The sequence below is a fragment of the Coregonus lavaretus genome, assembly GCF_964263955.1.
Source record: "Coregonus lavaretus genome assembly, chromosome: 4".
Lineage (NCBI taxonomy): Eukaryota > Metazoa > Chordata > Actinopteri > Salmoniformes > Salmonidae > Coregonus > Coregonus lavaretus.
In genome coordinates this window covers 58,375,561-58,396,930 of record NC_139991.1, presented here as the reverse complement: position 1 = coordinate 58,396,930, position 21,370 = coordinate 58,375,561, and the positions used below count along the sequence as shown (strand labels likewise).

At 45.0% G+C, this 21,370-nt stretch overlaps 1 protein-coding gene across 1 annotated transcript; it reads right to left on the bottom strand.

The window, feature by feature from the left end:
- Positions 1-73: 73 nt before the first annotated feature.
- Positions 74-18,627, bottom strand: LOC311127977 (3-hydroxy-3-methylglutaryl-coenzyme A reductase-like). Its single transcript, XM_084159893.1, has 19 exons — positions 18,538-18,627; positions 17,722-17,923; positions 17,444-17,555; positions 17,206-17,293; positions 13,110-13,194; positions 12,573-12,785; positions 12,259-12,378; positions 11,972-12,132; positions 11,451-11,716; positions 11,087-11,292; positions 5,028-5,222; positions 4,728-4,886; positions 3,210-3,367; positions 2,856-2,961; positions 2,488-2,658; positions 2,190-2,330; positions 1,887-2,045; positions 1,649-1,803; positions 74-1,466 (listed from the first exon to the last, which is right to left on the bottom strand). Exons 2-19 carry the CDS (start codon positions 17,884-17,886, stop codon positions 1,412-1,414), a joined length of 2,715 nt encoding a protein of 904 aa, XP_084016019.1. The 5' UTR covers positions 17,887-17,923; positions 18,538-18,627; the 3' UTR covers positions 74-1,411.
- Between the last annotated feature and the right edge of the window lie 2,743 nt (positions 18,628-21,370).

Below are 21,370 nucleotides of genomic sequence, written 5' to 3'. Positions count from 1 at the left end.
TATACCACTAGTGAGCTGCTTTATAACAAATAGCAAACATGAAACCTTGTCCCTTTCCAATAAATAAAGTTAGTCTCTTAAAAAGCAGTTTATTGAAGGCGACTTGTATGGCTTTGTTTCATCCGGTATTCCCACATACACAACTAAAACACTCGCTGAAGCAATGCAACTTTAGTGGTTTTGACACAATTTAAAGGCAGTGTAATAGTGCGATTGAAATTTAAAGGCAATGCTTCCACGTTCGCAGAGATTGCGTTCAACGCTGCATATGTCGGCTCAAATTGAAATCGCGCTATACCACCGACCTTCAGTGCTACGGTTTGAAACGAGCCCAGAGACCGTCAAACCATTTCTTACACATTCCCAATTAAAAAGGTACCTCAAAACACTCACTGAAGTGCAGTGCAGTCTAAGGCATGTGGACATGTACTCAGACCAAGAACACTCAAATCATACTGTACACTCACATTATAGCTAGCACCTTGGTTTGAAAGATGTGGTTTTCTGAAGTGCATTTCATCCAACAACATTATCGACACAAAACAAATCCATAAAATGAAAATACATTAAGCGGGAGGTATGGCAGGTTTAATTTGAAACTAAACTAGCATCACTACGGCAATACTAGGCTTGCCTCTCAAACAACAACTATTTGGCAATTTAGTGCAAAACATCGCCCTTTGCGACGTTTTAACCAAAGATTCAGTCAGATTTGGGTTGCATTCTGCCCAATCCTGCACCGATTACAGTATATTGCCCTGGCACTTCTCCAGATACTGTAAGGAGCTGATCACCTCCACATGCATCTGGAATGCATCCATAAATAATGTGTAATGTTATCATCAAATACTCAACACAAAAATATTGCAACAGGACATTTGATTGCAACAAACCTGTTGTCCATGATATAGGGGGTTGTGTGGCTGTGCACACAGCAGTTAAAGGCCGAATCCTGCTGCAAATGCAATTCTAATTTCAATTTGGTTAGTCTGTCCACATGATTTCGGTGGCCATTTCAAAGACAATGGCACCTTCGTGAATTTGCAAAAACATTCAGACAATCCCACTGCACACAGTGAACAAACAGAGTCCTTCGAGTTCCGTTCTGCAGTGTGTGTTAACCAAGTGACCAGTCATATCTTTCAGAGTTTCGCAGCAGACAGCAGCACCTCTCCCCTAGAGTGTCCAGCCCAAACCACTCCTTTCCAAAACTGTTCCATTAGCGGTTTTATTTCTGCCGTAATAAATAAACCAGCAGCCATCTTCTGGGTAGGAGGATGTAGTGTTGCATGCTGGATGCTCTGAGACGAAAGGAGCATGCTCACACTGGGCTAATCCTCCAGCTCCCAGAATTCACTGCAGGTCCTCATTATCACTAGAAGGCTCATTGTGATTGGTTGTAATGCATCTGTCACGCAGCCTCCTCTGAGTGGGATGGGGCTATTTGTGGCATGTTGGCTTGAGATCTGAGAGGGAAAAATAAACATTGAAAGCAAAGCAAAGTCACCAGACAATCTTTTTCAGGAATAGTGTTAACAGTGTAGCATTCTCCCTTTTAGAAGAGGTCTCTGGAGTGTAGTTGTGAGCCATGAGGGTTAAGTGTAGTATACCTATTGTGAGTCAGGGGGTTATGGGTAGTGTAGTTTACCTGTTGTGGGTCATGTGACTCTGTACGAGGTGTCCGGCCGCGAGAGCGGCCATCAGAGACAGTTCTCCTGCCAGGACGGTGGCACACACCACGCTGGCCAACTGACGGGCATTATCCCCTGGACCCGTTAGACTGGCACCCTGCACACCCAGCATCTACAATGGACACGCATACAGAGGGTTAATACATACCCTTATTGAGGGGTTAACACACACACACACACACACACACAGTGTACCTGTAGACAGGCCTGTTGTGGTGCCAGGTTGGTGCCCCCTCCTACAGTGCCCAGTTCTATAGAGGGCATGGTACAGCTGATATACAGGTCCTCTCCTTCAGGACCCGCTTGCTCCATCAGAGTTATACAGTTACTACTGCCCACTGTCTGGGCTGGGTCCTGGAGAGAGAGTGAGGGAGAAAGAGATTATACAGGAAATAAATATTTGGATTGGTTAGGTAAGACAGAATCTCAGAAGATCAGACTTTTCTGTCATTATCTAACAGAAGTGGCCTGGGGTAGTGGTTGTGTGTGTTTAAGTACCTGTCCACAGGCAATGTAGATGGCAGCCACGATGTTAGCAGCGTGAGCATTGAAGCCTCCTATACTACCAGCCATGGCTGAGCCCACTAGATTCTTATTGATGTTCAGCTCTACTAGGGCAGCAGTACTGGTCTTTAGGACCTGGAGAGAGAGAGCGACATCTCAAAACAAAGGATGGGTGAAATCACTGTAGTGTCTCAAATATTTGCTTCCACCAGTTCAGTTCTTCCAAGTCAGTGTGTCTCAGTGTATGTGTGAGTGTGCGTCTCTGAGTGTGTGTGTTGTAGCTGTAACATACCTCTTGGACCACCCTGGCGGGCACGGTGGCCTCACACACAGCAGACTTGCCCCGGCCCAGGATCCAGTTCATGGCTGAAGGTTTCTTATCAGTGCAGTAGTTCCCGCTCACCGCTAGAACCTGGAGCTCAGGGAACTGCTGCTGGAGCCTGCTCACCGCCTGCTCTGTACCCTGCAGACACACAGAGACACAGTTAATATGTGGTATTAGACACCAGAAACTGCATTTTTGTTATTCTGAGAAGTCCATTCCATCACCAGTAAGTAATTCCTCTGAAGAATGTAGCCTCTCAAATGGATGCCTTTACCGCTACACTGTATTACCTTTTAGAATGGTAACACACACATCCACACAGAGCATATTCTGACCTTAGAGAGCATGTTCATGCCCATGGCGTCTCCAGTGTGGGACTGGAAGCGGATGTAGAGGTTCCTCCCTGCTAGACCTACCAATAGCTTGTCCAGACGGGCAAACCTAACAGACAGAACAATACTATGTGACTGTATTGACCTTGCGAGGGCCAATTTAAATTACATCATTGAGATCAGAGTAGCTAGAAGTTGCCCCTAATCACTGACCTAGGGTCAGTTATTTTCTATAAACCACAATAGGTGAGGTTACAGGTATGATTGGATAATCTGATCATTATAACATTACCCAACCTATATTTTGATCTGTGTGACCCTGAGGTGACTGTGTGACCTTTAACCCTTGACCCTGACCTGCTTGTGTGGTCGAAGGAATCCTTGATGGTCCTGAAGCCCTCTGTGGTCTCCAGCCAGGCCTTGACCTCTACAGCCCGGCACGCTGAGGGCAGCCGTACAACAGGACCCCGCGTCATACCGTCAGCTAGCACCCTGCTGCTGCAACCGCCACTCAACTGGAGAGAGAAAGGAAGGTTAGAGGAGACATACAGACAGACACACAGAGTTAAACCACACTAGATGTATACTCTACACTCACAGAGAGTTAGCCCACACTAGATGTATACTCTACACTCACAGAGAGTTAGCCCACACTAGACGTATACTCTACACTCACAGAGAGTTAGCCCACACTAGACGTACACTCTACACTCACAGAGAGTTAGCCCACACTAGATGTATACTCTACACTCACAGAGAGTTAGCCCACACTAGATGTATACTCTACACTCACAGAGAGTTAGCCCACACTAGATGTATACTCTACACTCACAGAGAGTTAGCCCACACTAGATGTATACTCTACACTCACAGAGAGTTAGCCCACACTAGATGTATACTCTACACTCACAGAGAGTTAGCCCACACTAGATGTATACTCTACACTCACAGAGAGTTAGCCCACACTAGACGTATACTCTACACTCACAGAGAGTTAGCCCACACTAGACGTACACTCTACACTCACAGAGAGTTAGCCCACACTAGATGTATACTCTACACTCACAGAGAGTTAGCCCACACTAGATGTATACTCTACACTCACAGAGAGTTAGCCCACACTAGATGTATACTCTACACTCAGAGAGTTAGCCCACACTAGATGTATACTCTACACTCACAGAGAGTTAGCCCACACTAGATGTATACTCTACACTCACAGAGAGTTAGCCCACACTAGACGTACACTCTACACTCACAGAGAGTTAGCCCACACTAGACGTACACTCTACACTCACAGAGAGTTAGCCCACACTAGACGTACACTCTACACTCACAGAGAGTTAGCCCACACTAGACGTACACTCTACACTCACAGAGAGTTAGCCCACACTAGACGTACACTCTACACTCACAGAGAGTTAGCCCACACTAGACGTACACTCTACACTCAGAGAGTTAGCCCACACTAGACGTACACTCTACACTCACAGAGAGTTAGCCCACACTAGACGTACACTCTACACTCACAGAGAGTTAGCCCACACTAGACGTACACTCTACACTCAGAGAGTTAGCCCACACTAGACGTATACTCTACACTCACAGAGAGTTAGCCCACACTAGACGTACACTCTACACTCACAGAGAGTTAGCCCACACTAGACGTACACTCCACACTCAGAGAGTTAGCCCACACTAGACGTACACTCCACACTCACAGAGAGTTAGCCCACACTAGACGTATACTCTACACTCACAGAGAGTTAGCCCACACTAGACGTACACTCCACACTCACAGAGAGTTAGCCCACATTAGACGTATACTCCACACTCGCATAGTTAAACCATAATAGACGTATACTCTAAACTCACAGCGACGGCCCGGAATCCTCTGTTGGTGCTGGCCACAAGGCAGCCTTCCGTTGTTGCCATGGGAACATGGAACTGCTTCCCGTCCAATAGGAGAGGGCCAGCAACGCCCACTGGCACGGGCATGTAGCCAATGACGTTCTCACAGCAGGTGCCCATCACCTGATAAGCGAGGAAGACATGGGATGGGTGAGGGCAGTACCACAATAGACCTTACTGGGTTGATTTGAGACCAAGCTTACTTCAACTGTCTGTTTCAGTAAACTGGAGTAGTGGCAGTTGTAGTCCCTATGAGTAGGCTACCTTAGTGTAGTCATAGTCCTTGTAAGGAAGGTAGGCCAAGGCAGAGGGTGATGGTAGTTTGGATGACAGCATCTCTCTCCGGATGGCCACGCCCCTCTCTGGCGTTTCCATGACAGCCTCCAGCTTATAGGTCAGGATGTTCCGTGATGTCACCAGCTCCATCACCTCGGCGTTGCTAAGAAAACAAGCGCCCAACTGGAAAGAGGCATAGGCAGAGAGCCATAAATACATATCAATATTAACACATACAGTGCCTTTAGAAAGTATTCAATTGAGATCTTTTGTCACTGGCCTACACACAATACCCCATAATGTCAAAAAAGCTGAAATATCTTGAGTCAGTAAGTTTTAAACCCCTTTGTTATGGCAAGCCTAAATCAGTTTAGGAGTAAAAATTTGCTTAACAAGTCGCAAAATAAGTTGCATGGACTCTGTGTGCAATAATAGTGTTTAACATGATTTTTTAATGACTATCTCATCGCTGTACCCCACACATACAATTATATGTAAGGTTCCTCAGTCGAGCAGTGAATTTCAAACACAGATTCAACCACAAAGACCAGGGAAGTTTTCTAATGCCTTGCAAAGAAAGGCACCAATTGGTAGATGGGTCAAAATAAAATAAAAAGCAAACATTAAATAACCTTCTGAGCATGGTGAAGTTATTAATTACACTTTGGATGGTGTATCAATACACCCAGTCACTACAAAGACACGGGCGTCCTTTCTAACTCAGTTGCTGGAGAGGAAGGAAACCGCTCAGGGATTTCACCATGAGGCCAATGGTGACTTTAAAACAGTTACAAAGTTTAATGGCTGTGATAGGAGAAAACTGAAGATAGATCAAGAACATTGTAGCTACTCCACAATACTACCCTAACTGACAGAATGAAAAGGAAGCTTGTACAGAAAAAAAATATTCCAAAACATGCATCTGTTTGCAACAAGGCACTAAAGTAATACTGCAAAAAAGAAATTCTAGAATACAAAGTGTTATGTTTGGGGCAAATCCAATTAAACACATTACTGAGTACCACTCTATATTTTCAAGCATAGTGGTGGCTGCATCATGTTAATGGTATACTTGCAACCGTTAAAGAATGGGGAGTCTTTCAAAAGAAAAAAAATAATGAAAAGGAGCTAAGCACAGGCAAAATCCTAGAGGAAAACCTGGTTCAGTCTGCTTTCCACCAGACACTGGGAGATGAATTCACCTTTCAGCAGGACAATAACCTAAAACACAAGGCCTAATCTACCCTGGAGTTGCTTACCAAGAAGACAGTGAATGTTCCTGAGTGGCAGAATTACAGTTTTGACTTAGATCTGCTTGAAAATCTATGGAAGACCTGAAAATGATTGTCTAGCAATGATCAAGTTTGACACCAGGGGTTCATTCCACAGAGGGCCGAGTGTCTGTAAGTTTGTTTTTTACTTTCAATTAAGACCTAGACAACCAGGTGCCCTCCGTGGAATGAGTTTGACACGTGGCATACACCTTTCAGCAACTGCACAACCAGGGAGTGGGCCCCCGGTGAGGCTCCGTCAATTCCCAAATGACATGCTGAGATAGCGGCCAAGTACACTTTTAACGTGGCGAATGCCCGCCCCTGCTCGAAAAGCTCCTGTAGGAACATAAGGATGTCCCTCACAGAGCACTGAAAAGGAAGTTTTTTATCTTGGCACCGGAGCTCAAACGCTTGCCACCTATACAGCCCTCTTGTGGAGGGGACCCTTGCAGACTGAATGGCAGCAATAATATTTGGAGGTAAACCTTTAGCCATCAGGGGCCAGGCCCATAGGAACCAAATCTCTGGCCTTGCTTGCCAAACCTGCCCGAGCACCTGGGACAACAGGTCCATGCGCAACGGGAGCTGCCACGGGTCCCCGCCTAAAAGGCAAATTATCTCTGTGAACCAAGGCTGCCTGGGCCAACGGGAACCACAATAATCAATGATAATCCCTCCGAGCGCACCCTCTCCAACGTGGGCTGAATCAGAACCACTGGCGGAAACGCGTACAGGAGGATCCGAGGCCACTGGTGCGCCAACGGGGCACTCGGCTCCCACTTCGAGAAAAATTAACTCAGCAAAAGAAGAAACGTCCCCTTTTCAGGACCCTGTCTTTCAAAGATAATTCGAAAAAATCCAAATAACTTCACAGATCTTCATTGTAAAGGGTTTAAACACTGTTTCCCATGCTTGTTCAATGAACCATAAACAATTAATGAACATGCACCTGTGGAATGGTCGTTAAGACACTAACAGTTTACAGACGGTAGGCAATTAAGGTCACAGTTATGAAAACTTAGGACACTAAAGAGGCCTTTCAACGGACTCTGAAAAACACCAAAAGAAAGATGCCCAGTGTCCCTGCTCATCTGTGTGAACGTGTCTTAGGCATGCAGCAAGGAGGCATGAGGACTGCAGATGTGGCCAGGGCAATAAATTGCAATGTCCGTACTGTGAGACGCCTAAGACAGCGATACAGAGAGACAGGACGGGCAGCTGATCGTCCTCGCAGTAGCAGACCACGTGTAACAACACCTGCACAGGATCGGTACATCCGAACATCACACCTGCGGGACAGGTACAGGATGGCAACAACTGCCCGAGTTACACCAGGAACGCACAATCCCTCCATCAGTGCTCAGACTGTCCGCAATAAGCTGACAGGCTGGACTGAGGGCTTGTAGGCATGTTGTAAGGCAGGTCCTCACCAGACATCACCGGCTACAAAGTCGCCTATGGGCACAAACCCACCGTCACTGGACCAGACAGGACTGGCAAAAAGTGCTCTTCACTGACGAGTCGCAGTTTTGTCTCACCAGGGGTGATGGTCGGTTTCGCGTTTATCGTCGAAGGAATGAGCGTTACACCGAGGCCTGTACTCTCGACGGGATCGATTTGGAGGTGGAGGGTCCATCATGGTCTGGGGCGGTGTGTCACAGCATCATGGGACTGAGCTTGTTGTCATTGCAGGCAATCTTAACGCTGTGCGTTACAGGGAAGACATCCTCCTCCCTCATGTGGTACCCTTCCTGCAGGCTCATCCTGACATGACCCTCCAGCATGACAATGCCACCAACCATACTGCTCGTTCTGTGCGTGATTTCCTGCAAGACAGGAATGTCAGTGTTCTGCAATGGCCAGCGAAGAGCCAGGATCTCAATCCCATTGAGAACGTCTGGGACCTGTTGGATCGGAGGGTGAGGGCTAGGGCCATTCCCCCCAGAAATGTCCAGGAACTTGCAGGTGCCTTGGTGGAAGAGTGGGGTAACATTTCACAGCAAGAACTGGCAACTCTGGTGCAGTCCATGAGGAGGAGATGCACTGCAGTACTTAATGCAGCTGGTGGCCACACCAGATACTGACTGTTACTTTTGATTTTCACCCCACTTTTTCAGGGACACATTATTCAATTTCTGTTAGTCACATGTCTGTGGAACTTGTTCAGTTTATGTCTCAGTTGTTGAATCTTGTTATGTTCATACAAATATTTCCACATGTTAAGTTTGCTGAAAATAATCGCAGTTGACAGTGAGGACGTTTCTTTTTTTGCTGAGTTTAGATGGCACTGCGCATTTTCTTGCGATTCATAAAGATCTACGTCGGCCCTGCCAAAAATGTCCCATACCTGGGAAACCACCCAGGGGTGTAGCCTCCATTCCTGAGAGAGAGGGTCCCACCTGGATAAAATATCTGCACCTGAGTTGAGGCAACCGGGGACATGCGTCGCCCCAAATTGAGAGCATCTGCACACTGCTCCCCAGCAATAGGGAGTGAGCAAAGGTTAGGAGGGAGAGGGACAGAGTCTCTCCCCCTATGTTGATGCACGCCAACACTGACATATTGTCGGTTCTGACCAGCACAAGCTGGCCCGACAAAAGCAGGGGGAAGCACCTGAGCGCCAGGTACACCGTTAGGCGCTCCGGGTAATATGACGCTGCAGAAGCGTGGGGGACGCACAACAAATTGTAACCTGTACCCTGACGTCACTGTTCAATGATCCAGGGCAACACTGCGTATGCACGCCATTGGTCGGCGCAGAGAGCGAGCCTCCCATGAAGTTCCATCTGAAGGGGCGGGACGCCACCTTGTGGACTGGGAGAGATTGGTTCTTCATCCATTTCCACTTTACAACAGTGTGTCTGAATGTGGAGAAGTGACACTTTTCATCGAACTCATATGCGGGAGACAACACTTGACACCCATGAACACTGTGGAACTTTGGAGTTGAAAAAAATGTGTTTATGTACCAAGGTTTACCTAAAGCCTGGCCCACTCTGGATCCCATGGCTCCAGCGATAAGTGATGTAGCCCGTTTGGCAGTGACACCTGGGGGTACTGTTGTCACAACGAGCCTAACTGGCTGGCACCCAGCACTGGACCGCACGTATAAAAGAATATGCTTTTTAGCGCCTTGTAGCCTAGCTGGGAATAGGAAAGACAGCTCTGAAAAATGGACCCCTTCTGTGGTAACAGACAGGGGCGATTTATAATCTGATCTTATTCCCAGGAATGAAAAGCGCTGAGCTGGAGAACGACAGCTCATTTCGGAGTTCAAATATGAACCACAGAGACTGTGTGTGGGATAATAACATGGTCATGTCCAACCCTGCTTGTTCCCTCGACTCCGCTACCAACCACCAATCGCCTACAGGTTCCATAACCTGTATCACTAGAGACCTCATAGGGACTAGTGAGATACAGGCAGGAATCAGCAATGAATCCCAGTAATGAGCCACCTATGGGGGAGGGGTGCCCCGTTGTGGACAGAGAGCGAATCGCCCAACTTATTACTCCCACTCTGAGGAGATTAATATAACCCTTGAACCCCGTGAATACCATTCAACGTGTGGTACCAGAGGGGCATTAAACATGGGCAAGCTTCCAACACACATTTAGCTTCCGTAATAATGTATAGCCTGCATGAAGCCAGGCCCCCTTATGGGCACAGAGGGCTCTGGCAATGGCTGATGTAATACCCCTTCGCCGTAACACATTTTTGTGGAGCGGTGCAGCTGATCGGGGGCTACTTCCTCATAGGAGTAGCATGCAAACCCCGCTCTCACTACTCCCTCCAACTCCAGGAATTGAAAATAGGAATGAGTTTGCCAAATCGCCGGGTGGACGCTATTAAGCTTCATTCACCGGAAGTTATGCATGCTAGCCAACTTTAGCCAGGAGGCTCTTTAATCTAAGATAGGCCAGCTATCTTCTTTGACCGCAGCACGGTCCGTTCAGAATAACCAAGCGACTAGGACCTGGACCCTTCTGGGAAGAGAGGCAGCAAGGGTATACCCACAGAATCGGTTCGCCCTCTCGTTGAATAGCCTCACGTAACCAGCAACAGAGTGCACAGGAGCCGGGAGACATTCGACCCAACCAAACGTCACCGCAACTCAGACTCAGCCGAGGTACGGGCACCCGGGAGAAGACACTATCAATAACACCAAGACCCCTAAAGAATGCTACACGATTGACAAGAGAACCTGTGCCGCGGACTAGAAGGGGAACGGTGCCAGCCGTCCCCTAGTCTCGTACACAAACTGATTCGAGCAAGGGCAGCCTGAGCATACACCGAGCCGAGACATAAAAGACAACCAACACAAGTATCTTTTAATTCAGACATTGGGGCATGGTCGCGAACCCGGCTTATTAGCCTTCGTCGTTTTGGTCACGTTAGCCATCTTACTTATTGCTATAGCCAGGCCAAGCAATTTGAAGAATAACTAATTGTTTGTGATTAGGAAATTTATGAGAACCATACAAACTTTAGCACACAACATCCAGGGGGTGAGCACGCTCTACCACTAATGGACAGTTTGCGCAAAGCAAAACAGTCTTGTGTTCCAATTGTTCAACCGAAGTCGCAATAGTGCGACTCCCCATAGTATTTTGTACCGAAGTTGACTGACTGAAAAGGAACCGTGTTTAAGTGTTGTGAGCAAAGAATGGTAATATTTTTAAGTGTTGAGTGGTTGTTCTGTGTTTTAATACAGTTGTATTTAACAGAATGGTGCTGGATCCTGAGTGCAGTTGTGTAAAGGGGAAGCTCACCTCAGGGTTTCTGAGGATGGACAGACACTGGTCCAGGGAGCGGGGCTGGGAGGTGGGGTTGGGGAGAGATGTAGTTGTGTCTGGAGTTGGGGTAGAGAAAGGAGGTGGGGGGGACACAATATCCACTAAACTCTGAGGGAGCGGTCCATTCAGAGAGAGGGGACTGTTCTGCACCATCGTGGCCACCAGGGGTTGAATCACCTCAACTACAGAGAGAAAGAGAGTGAGTGAGAGAGAAAGAGTGAGTGGGAGAGAAAGAGAGTGGAGGGGAGAGAGACATAACAATGAGACCAACAGACTTCTAAACAGTCTAAACAGAGGATTCTCAAAACAAATCAAGCACAATAACCTTGGCTCAGCTTACCTCTCTCCTCTTTGGCCGCCATGTTAGAATCAGTTTTAGCCACAGGGTTTGGGGTGCTGTTGGTTCTCGGGGATGTTTTAGCGGGTGCTGGTTCCCTCCTGCAGCAGTCCTCAGCCCCCCTATGGCTCAGTGCAGGGGCGGAGATAGAGGTGGAGATGGGGCTCTTTAGGGACAGGGACAACTCTGTCTCAGCCTGCTCAAAGAAGACGTACTTAACAGCCAGCAGCAAAGCCAGGCCCAGGGTTATCACCTGCTCCAGGTCCATACTAAGGAGAGAAGAGAGGGCTGAAAGACTTTACACGATTTTGCTTTCACAGATTCAGTTGAGGCCGAGTCACCAAGAACAGAAGGTCAGAGGGAGAATGTTCTAGAAATAGGCGGGAGAAGTCATTCAATGACTCAGCAAGCCAAGACACTGACACAGAAATCAATATGGAAACCACAGAGAGGTCAAACATGAAACTACAAACAAAAAGAAAACAGGATAGGTGAACCACTTCCACTACTCTACCATTCCTTACCTGGTGAGCGGTATCGGCCAGAGAGTGTAGTCTTGGTCCATCCTCTGGGCTGTAGGCCCATCGAGAGCTAGACCACTGCTGGAGCCCTCCACCGTCCGGTTCTGACCTGGCTGCTCTGACACCAGACGACTGTGGGCATGGACCAGAACCAGACCTAGAGACTGGAGGAAGAGAAGAGACCATATTGTTTATGCTGTTTTTTCTCTATGTGACCATGATGATCTTGACTGTCGGTTACAGTTGTTAACTAAGGGTTCGAGGTAGTGCTAAGGCTGGTCAATTTTTACCATGATGATTTTAACCCTCTGTGTAACAGGGTTTGGTTTGTTGTCCTCCTCTTCAGCCAGAACACGGGCAAAGTGACTCAGCTGCCAGATGGGACGGCCCTCACGGCTCTCCCTGGACAGCTACACACACACACACACACACACACACACACACAGGGAGAAAGAGGTGAGGAGATGTTACACACACGTCTCAAAAACCTCCCTTCACATGCCGACTCTTATTTCAAAGACCAGAGAGACACACAAGCTCAAACGCAGACACACACAATTTCAGACACACGTCTCAGAATCTTTCTTCCTGTGCCCATCCTTACCTCGAGGACCAGGGAGACGCAGGCAGGGAAGAAGGTCATGAAGACAAAGTAGTTGGCCAGGACGGACATGCAGCCGAAACAACACATCATCTCCAGCTGACGCACTCCTGACATGGTGCCCACTCCAATGACCAGACACTTCACCAGGGCATCCAGGGTGAAGGTAGGACCCAGGATAGCCATGCCCTGAGAGATGTTCTCTCTCACCTCCTCCTATATGGAAAAACACACATCTAGGTTAGGATTTCCCTTTACATAAACTACTAAATCCTATTGAGTTAAAGAAATTCTGTTCCGCTGGTCAAGAGTGCAGCTCCAGTATAAAAGTTAGTTCAGAAGTGTCACATCAGCAAAGCTATGATAATATTGAGTTACTCCAAAAATGCCAGTAGCTAGCCACTGCTTTTTGAGACAACAGTTGAGTCCCAATATTCTTTCTTGGCTTCACAGAGATGTGTGGGCAGTCTGGGCACCATAGATATACATATATTAGTGTTCTATATAATTCTGTGGAGGGCACTGAGAGAGGTTGGTTACCTGTGAGTTGGAGCTAAGGGCAAACTTGGCCAGGGCACAGGCCTTAGACAGGTCAATGAGGAGCAGGAAGAATGGAAGAGCTTCACTGAGGAGAGAAAACACACAGTTAAGTTTCATAAAGAGGTTCTGGATAACATGTAAGACTGTGTAAGGACTGGAATAGGGATTTTACATTTTTTGACTGTTCGAGTACTCACAATACTTTTTTTCAGAGTACTCAAAAAATAAAAAATAAATAAGAATAATAATGTTGTATTTTTAGAACAACGCCAGCACTGGGAAATAAATGTGTGCGCATGTATCTATACAGAACAAAAATATTAACGCAACATGCAACCATTTCATTGATTTTACTGAGTTAGTTCATGAGGAAATCAGTCAATTGAAATAAATTAATTAGACCCTAATCTATGGATTTCACATGACAGGGAATACAGATATGCATCAGTTGGCCACAGATAACTTAAAAAAAAAAAGATGGGCCTCACAATGGGCATCAGGATCTCGTCACTGTATTTTTGGCATTCAAATTGCTATCGATAAAATGCAATTGTGTTCGTTACCCGTAGCTTATGCATGCCCATACCATAACCCCACTGCCACCATGTGGCACTCTATTCACAATGTTGACATCAGCAAACCGCTCACCCACACGACGCCATACACGTGGTCTGTGGATGTGAGGCCGGTAGGGCGTACTGCCAAATTCGCTAAAATGACGTTGGAGGCGGCTTATGGTAGAGAAATTAATACTAAATTATCTAGCAACAGCTCTGCTGGACATTCCTGCAGTCAGCGTGCCAATTGAACGCTCCATCAAAACTTGAGCCATCTGTGGCATTGTGTTGTGTGACAAAACTGCCCATTTTAGAGTGGCCTTTTATTGTCCCCAGCACAAGGTGCACCTGTGTAATGATCATGCCATTTTAATCAGCTTCTTGATATGCCACACCTGTCAGGTGGATGGATTATCTTGGCAAAGGAGAAATGCTCACTAACAGGGATGTAAACAAATTTGTGCACAACATTTAAGAGAAATACACTACCGTTCAAAAGTTTGGGGTCACTTAGAAATGTCCTTGTTGTCCATGAAAACATACATGAAATGAGTTTGAATAGGAAATATAGCAAAATGAATAGGAAATGTAGTCATCGCCAAGGTTAGAAATAATGATTTTTAATTGAAATAAGTGTCCTTCAAACTTTGCGTTCGTCAAAGAATCCTCCATTTGCAGCAATTACAGCCTTGCAGACCTTTGGCATTCTAGTTGTCAATTTGTTGAGGTAATCTGAAGAGATTTCACCCCATGTTTCCTGAAGCATCTCCCACAAGTTGGATTGGCTTGATGGGCACTTCTTACATACCATACGGTCAAGCTGCTCCCATAACAGCTCAATAGGGTTGAGATCCGGTGACTGTGCTGGCCACTCCATTATAGACAGAATACCAGCTGACTGCTTCTTCCCTAAATAGTTATTGCATAGTTTGGAGCTGTGCTTTGGGTCATTGTCCTGTTGTAGGAGGAAATTGGCTCCCATCAAGCGCCGTCCACAGGGTATGGCATGGTGTTGCAAAATGGAGTGATAGTCTTCCTTCTTCAAGATCCCTTTTACCCTGTACAAATCTCCCACTTTACCACCACCAAAGCACCCCCAGACCATCACATTGCCTCCACCATGCTTGACAGATGGCATCAAGCACTCCTCCAGCATCTTTCATTTGGTCTGCGTCTCACAAATGTTCTTCTTTGTGATCCGAACACCTCAAACTTCGATTTGTCTGTCCATAACACTTTTTTCCAATCTTCCTCTGTCAATGTCTGTGTTCTTTTGTCCATCTTAATATTTTCTTTTTATTGGCCAGTCTGGGATATGGCTTTTTCTTTGCACCTCTGCCTAGAAGGTCAGCATCCCGGAGTCGCCTCTTCACTGTTGAAACTGGTGTTTTGCGGGTACTATTTAATGAAGCTGCCAGTTGAGGACCTGTGAGGCGTCTGTTTCTCAAACTAGACACTAATGTATTTGTCCTCTTGCTCAGTTGTGCACTGGGGCCTCCCACTCCTCTTTCTATTCTGGTTAGAGCCAGTTTGCGCTGTTCTGTGAAGGGAGTAGTACACAGCGTTGTACGAGATCTTCAGTTTCTTGGCAATTTCTCGCATGGAATAGCCTTCATTTCTCAGAACAAGAATAGACTGACGAGTTTCAGAAGAAAGTTATTTGTTTCTGGACATTTTGAGCCTGTAATTGAACCCACAATTGCTGATGCTCCAGATACTCAACTGGTCTCATTGCTTCTTTAAATCAGCACAACAGTTTTCAGCTGTGCTAACATAATTTCAAAAGGGTTTTCTAATGATCAATTAGCCTTTAAAAATGATAAACTTGGATTAGCAAACACAACATGCCATTGGAACACAGGACTGACGGTTGCTGATAATGGGCCTCTGTACGCCTATGTAGGTATTCCATTAAGAATCAGCCGTTTCCAGCTACAATAGCCATTTACAACATTAACAATGTCTACACTGTATTTCTGATCAATTTGATGTTATTTTAATGGACAAAAAAATGATTTTCTTTCAAAAACAAGGACATTTCTAAGTGACCCCAAACTTTTGAACGTTAGTGTAAGTCTTTCTGGGATCTTTTATTTCAGCTCATGAAACATTGGACCAACACTTTACATGTTGCATTTATATTTTTGTTCAGTGTATATGCCAACAGTGTGCAACAATGGCTAATTTACAATAACTATTCCAGATAACAAATCCTAATTGCCCAATAATATCAATAAAAAGCAAGTGCTATTTAAGAGTCATTTATTGAAACCTTAATATCAACTGGTTATATTATATCGTGAAACACAATCTCCAAAAAGGTAGTAACCTCAGCAGTGGAGCTTGCTTGTAGAAGCCTATGGCTATACAATGGCATAGCCTTGTTTAGTTAATTTAGCAGGCAAGACACTCATTTCCCAAGCCCTTACCACAGTCAAGACACAACTATTTTATAGTAAAAAACAATGTAATATAACAAAATAAAATAGAACAGAATATTGCAAAGTGATGCGCATCTCACATCTGGAACAGTTATTCTCAAAGAGTGATCAATTGAAACGGTTCAATTTGGCGAGTTTAAATCCTTTTTTCAGGGTTACAAACCAAAATCTGTCTTCTTTACGATATACAGACGTTCAATTTAGTTTATTCTGCCTGTTCTTTAGAATTTTCTAAATGGATTAACAATTCCACATTGAACACTGCATGGGGATGAATTACAGCCACGATATGTTTGGTGAGTAGGCCTAATGATTCTGATGAAAATACGCTCTTTTCTATATCAAACTAATGTTTTTGCATTTTTCAGTGAGGACCCGTCTATGTTTATAGCCTAACCAAGTCTAAATGGCACTAGCAGTTTGCAAAGTAGGGTCTTCACTAGTTACCACAGCCACAAAGTCAAACCCTATTTCTACAGATTATTTTTAAAATCTGATTTTAAACCTAACCCTTAACCACACTGCTAACCTTATGTGCTAACCTAACCTAACCTTAACTGAAGACCAAAAAGCTAATTTATGTTTTCATTAATTTTTACGATTAGACAATTTACTTTGTGTGGCTTTGGTAACTAGTGACAACTGCAAAGTAGCCAAAGCGAAAAATATGGAATACTTATTTCCCTACTTCAGTCAACCATTTCGGTAGGCCTAACGGGAGCTTATGTGCGCACGCAGCACGAATGTGTAGAGGGAGCGGTCGGAACGCAACTGAGTGAGTGAGACACGAAGGGGAAAGGGAACTTTGGGAGAAGAACTGTTTGATGCTTGGCTTGGTTTATTTTTTTGTTGTGCCCGCAAATGCACATGTACAAATGGAACACTAGAGTGAAAGCAAATGAACGTTGTCAATTTCAACCAAACAGTCTTACAGTATTTTGATTTATTTATCATCTCTGGTTAAAGATAGAGTTTTGACATCTGTTTGATTACTCCTGCCCATCCATAGACCAGGAAGGCTGTAAGCCATGTGAAGGTCTAGGCCAGGGAACGGGAACTTGCTCTATAAACACTTGTATAAAGTGAGAGGATGCTTACTTTAGGCCTGTCAACTCTTTCCCCAGGAAGTGAATGACCACGGTGCTGAAGACAAAGCTGGAGAATACTGTGAAGAGACCCGCTATACCTAGAGGCAACACAGAACAGACCATAACACAAACAATCATAACATACATCATCAGGTGGGTGTTAGTTACATGTGTATGTACACAAGACAATGCTTATAGCATCGTTATAGATGTTTGTATCGTTACAGTTCTTGTGAAATGAGACTTACCAAGGATGTACTTGGAGCCCAGCTGGCGAAGGTTCTGGAACTGAAAGTAGATGTACACGATGGCCATGCAGCGTGTCACCGTTAGAATGATTACATCACTGTTTAGGATTCTCTGTTGAAGGAGAACGCATTCTATTTAATATTCTTTCCAAACATGAGGTCTTGCTGTGGTGGTGACACAGCAGCTTTGACATGCAACACCAATCTTGGTAGAATATAATAACATTTAATAATTGTTCTAGAGGGTCCACATTCCATTGTGTGCCAGGACAACTCACCTCCTGTAGTTTGGGACAGCCATGGCTCCAGCTGCAGATCTGATCGCTAGTGGCCAGGTTGTTCATGGACATGAGACAGACGGTCAGGGCAATGGTGCCCACAATCACCTCCCAGGGGTGAGACGCCACCACCAGGCCATGCAGCCTGAACACTCCATTCAACATGGTGGATACACACCAGGTTAACACCTGGCTGGGGTCACTGGGAAGGGAGGGGGGAAAAGGAACATGGTCACACACAGACAAACACACACACACACACACACACACACACACACACACACACACACACGTTCTGGGTCACTGAGTGACTTACCTGAAAAAAAACGAACACCCTAACACTGTTACTTAACTAGCTAGCTTACCATGTTTCAAAACAAGACTAACAGAAAGAACACACCCACTGCTTGGCTAACCTTAGCTTTATGAGTTATGACTAGGCAAGACTAACAACATAGCTAGCAAGCAAAGGAGCTAACTTTAGCTAACTAGTAAACAATGCAAAAGTCTAGCTAACCAGCTGTGACCCCCATTGAGTAGCTGTCAGTTGTAGCTGACATATCTCACATCGTTCACTAACTTGCGTATCTGACAGCATGGTAAGTTAACTAGTAGTAGCTAGCAGCTGTATCGTTAGCTTGCTAGCTAACAACAGGCTTACTAGCTGTCACTCCCAACCCAGTCCAGTGTGACTGTGAATGTTTCGAATCACTCGGGATCAAGGTCATTTTATGCCACGCTATTACAAGATCAACCACTCACAACATTAAAGGGCTTTTAATTTAATCGCTTACATGTAAGAGCAAAAAAAATTACCTTCATTTGAGAGTCGTGTCCCTCAAACTGACCCATCCACAGGCACACGGTTACTTGTCTGATGTAATCTGCGCTCACGAAAAAATGGCGAAAGAGGAAATCGTCTGTGACAGCGTCACATGGTGTGCGTGGTTAAAATATATGGCGTTAACGCAGAGTAGTGCCGCCTTCACATGTTAGTCGGAACTAGTAAACTCGGAAATATCCGACTTGCTGAATCCTTGAACGCGGCACGTGTATAACTACAACAAGTTAGAAGTCGGAAATGTCCTAGTTGAATGAACGCGGCATATGTTTTGAACGGTCATCCAACTCTCAATTAATTATTTGTTGGAAACTCGTGCATATTTATAGAGCTCCGACTTTGCTACCTACAAATCACTGACGTCATGATTTGACCTCGTTTTTTCCCCGAGTTCCCAGTTGTCTTTAAAGCACCGTATGAGTAGAGCAGGAGCCATAAATTCTGTATATAAGGCAGAGTAGGCGCAAAAAGAATTTTTAAAACTTCAGCCTGCTTCGCGAAGCGTTCCTGGAAATATCGCGATGTTGGGCCCCTGGGTTTAGAAAGGATTCTACTAGTTAACACAGCTACAACATGGTTATATCGTACAATTTCATTTTAAAAAAAAATTGCTTTTTGGTCTTAATTTAAGGTTAGAGTTAGGCATAAGGTTAACAGTGTGGTTGAGGTTTCAAATCATATTTTAAGAAGATAAATTGTAAAAATATGACTTTGTGGCTGTGGTAACTATTGACGATCGTTCAGAAACTGTGGTAGGAGCACACAAGGACTGTTGTTTGTAATGTTTGTTGTATACTCTCTTTGTTATTTCTATATTTTATATTTTGAATTGCTTTACAATTAATATATAATTGCAATTATCTGGCAAAGCCATATCTCAGAATGGCCAATAAAAAGAAAAGATGAAGATGGGCAGTCTGAGATATGGCTTTTTCTTTGCAACTCTGCCTAGAAGGTAAGCATCCCGGAGTCGCCTCTTCACTGTTGACGTTGAGACTGGTGTTTTGCGGGTACTATTTAATGAAGCTGCCAGTTGAGGACCTGTGAGGCGTCTGTTTCTCAAACTAGACACTCTACTGTATTTGTCCTCTTGCTCAGTTGTGCACCGGGGCCTCCCACTCCTCTTTCTATTCTGGTTAGAGCCAGTTTGCGCTGTTCTGTGAAGGGAGTAGTACACAGCGTTGTACGAGATCTTTTTCTTCAGTTTCTTGGCAATTTCTCGCATAGAATAGCCTTCATTTCTCAGAACAAGAATAGACTGACGAGTTTCAGAAGAAAGTTATTTGTTTCTGGCCATTTTGAGCCTGTAATCGAACCCACAATTGCTGATGCTCCAGATACTCAACTAACCTCAAGAAGGCCAGTTTTATTGCTTATTTAATCAGCACAACAGTTTTCAGCTGTGCTAACATAATTGCAAAAGGGTTTTCTAATGATCACTTAGACTTTAAAAATGATAAACTTGGATTAGCAAACACAACGTGCCATTGGAACACAGGACTGATGGTTGCTGATAATGGGCCTCTGTACACCTACGTAGATATTCCATTACAAATCAGCCGTTTCCAGCTACAATAGCCATTTACAACATTAACAATGTTTACACTGTATTTCTGATCAATTTGATGTTATTTTAATGGACAAAAAAATGATTTTCTTTCGAAAACAAGGACATTTCTAAGTAACCCCAAACTTTTGAACGGTAGTGTGAATAACTATTAAATGTATATATATATATATACAGTGGGGAAAAAAAGTATTTAGTCAGCCACCAATTGTGCATGTTCTCCCACTTAAAAAGATGAGAGAGGCCTGTAATTTTCATCATAGGTACACGTCAACTATGACAGAGAAAATTAGAAAAAAAAATCCAGAAAATCACATTGTAGGATTTTTTATGAATTTATTTGCAAATTATGGTGGAAAATAAGTATTTGGTCAATAACAAAAGTTTCTCAATACTTTGTTATATACCCTTTGTTGGCAATGACACAGGTCAAACGTTTTCTGTAAGTCTTCACAAGGTTTTCACACACTGTTGCTGGTATTTTGGCCCATTCCTCCATGCAGATCTCCTCTAGAGCAGTGATGTTTTGGGGCTGTCGCTGGGCAACACAGACTTTCAACTCCCTCCAAAGATTTTCTATGGGGTTGAGATCTGGAGACTGGCTAGGCCACTCCAGGACCTTGAAATGCTTCTTACGAATGCCACTCCTTCATTGCCCGGGCGGTGTGTTTGGGATCATTGTCATGCTGAAAGACCCAGCCACGTTTCATCTTCAATGCCCTTGCTGATGGAAGGAGGTTTTCACTCAAAATCTCACGATACATGGCCCCATTCATTCTTTCCTTTACACGGATCAGTCGTCCTGGTCCCTTTGCAGAAAAACAGCCCCAAAGCATGATGTTTCCACCCCCATGCTTCACAGTAGGTATGGTGTTCTTTGGATGCAACTCAGCATTCTTTGTCCTCCAAACACGACGAGTTGAGTTTTTACCAAAAAGTTCTATTTTGGTTTCATCTGACCATATGACATTCTCCCAATCCTCTTCTGGATCATCCAAATGCACTCTAGCAAACTTCAGACGGGCCTGGACATGTACTGGCTTAAGCAGGGGGACACGTCTGGCACTTCAGGATTTGAGTCCCTGGCGGCGTAGTGTGTTACTGATGGTAGGCTTTGTTACTTTGGTCCCAGCTCTCTGCAGGTCATTCACTAGGTCCCCCCGTGTGGTTCTGGGATTTTTGCTCACCGTTCTTGTGATCATTTTGACCCCACAGGGTGAGATCTTGTGTGGAGCCCCAGA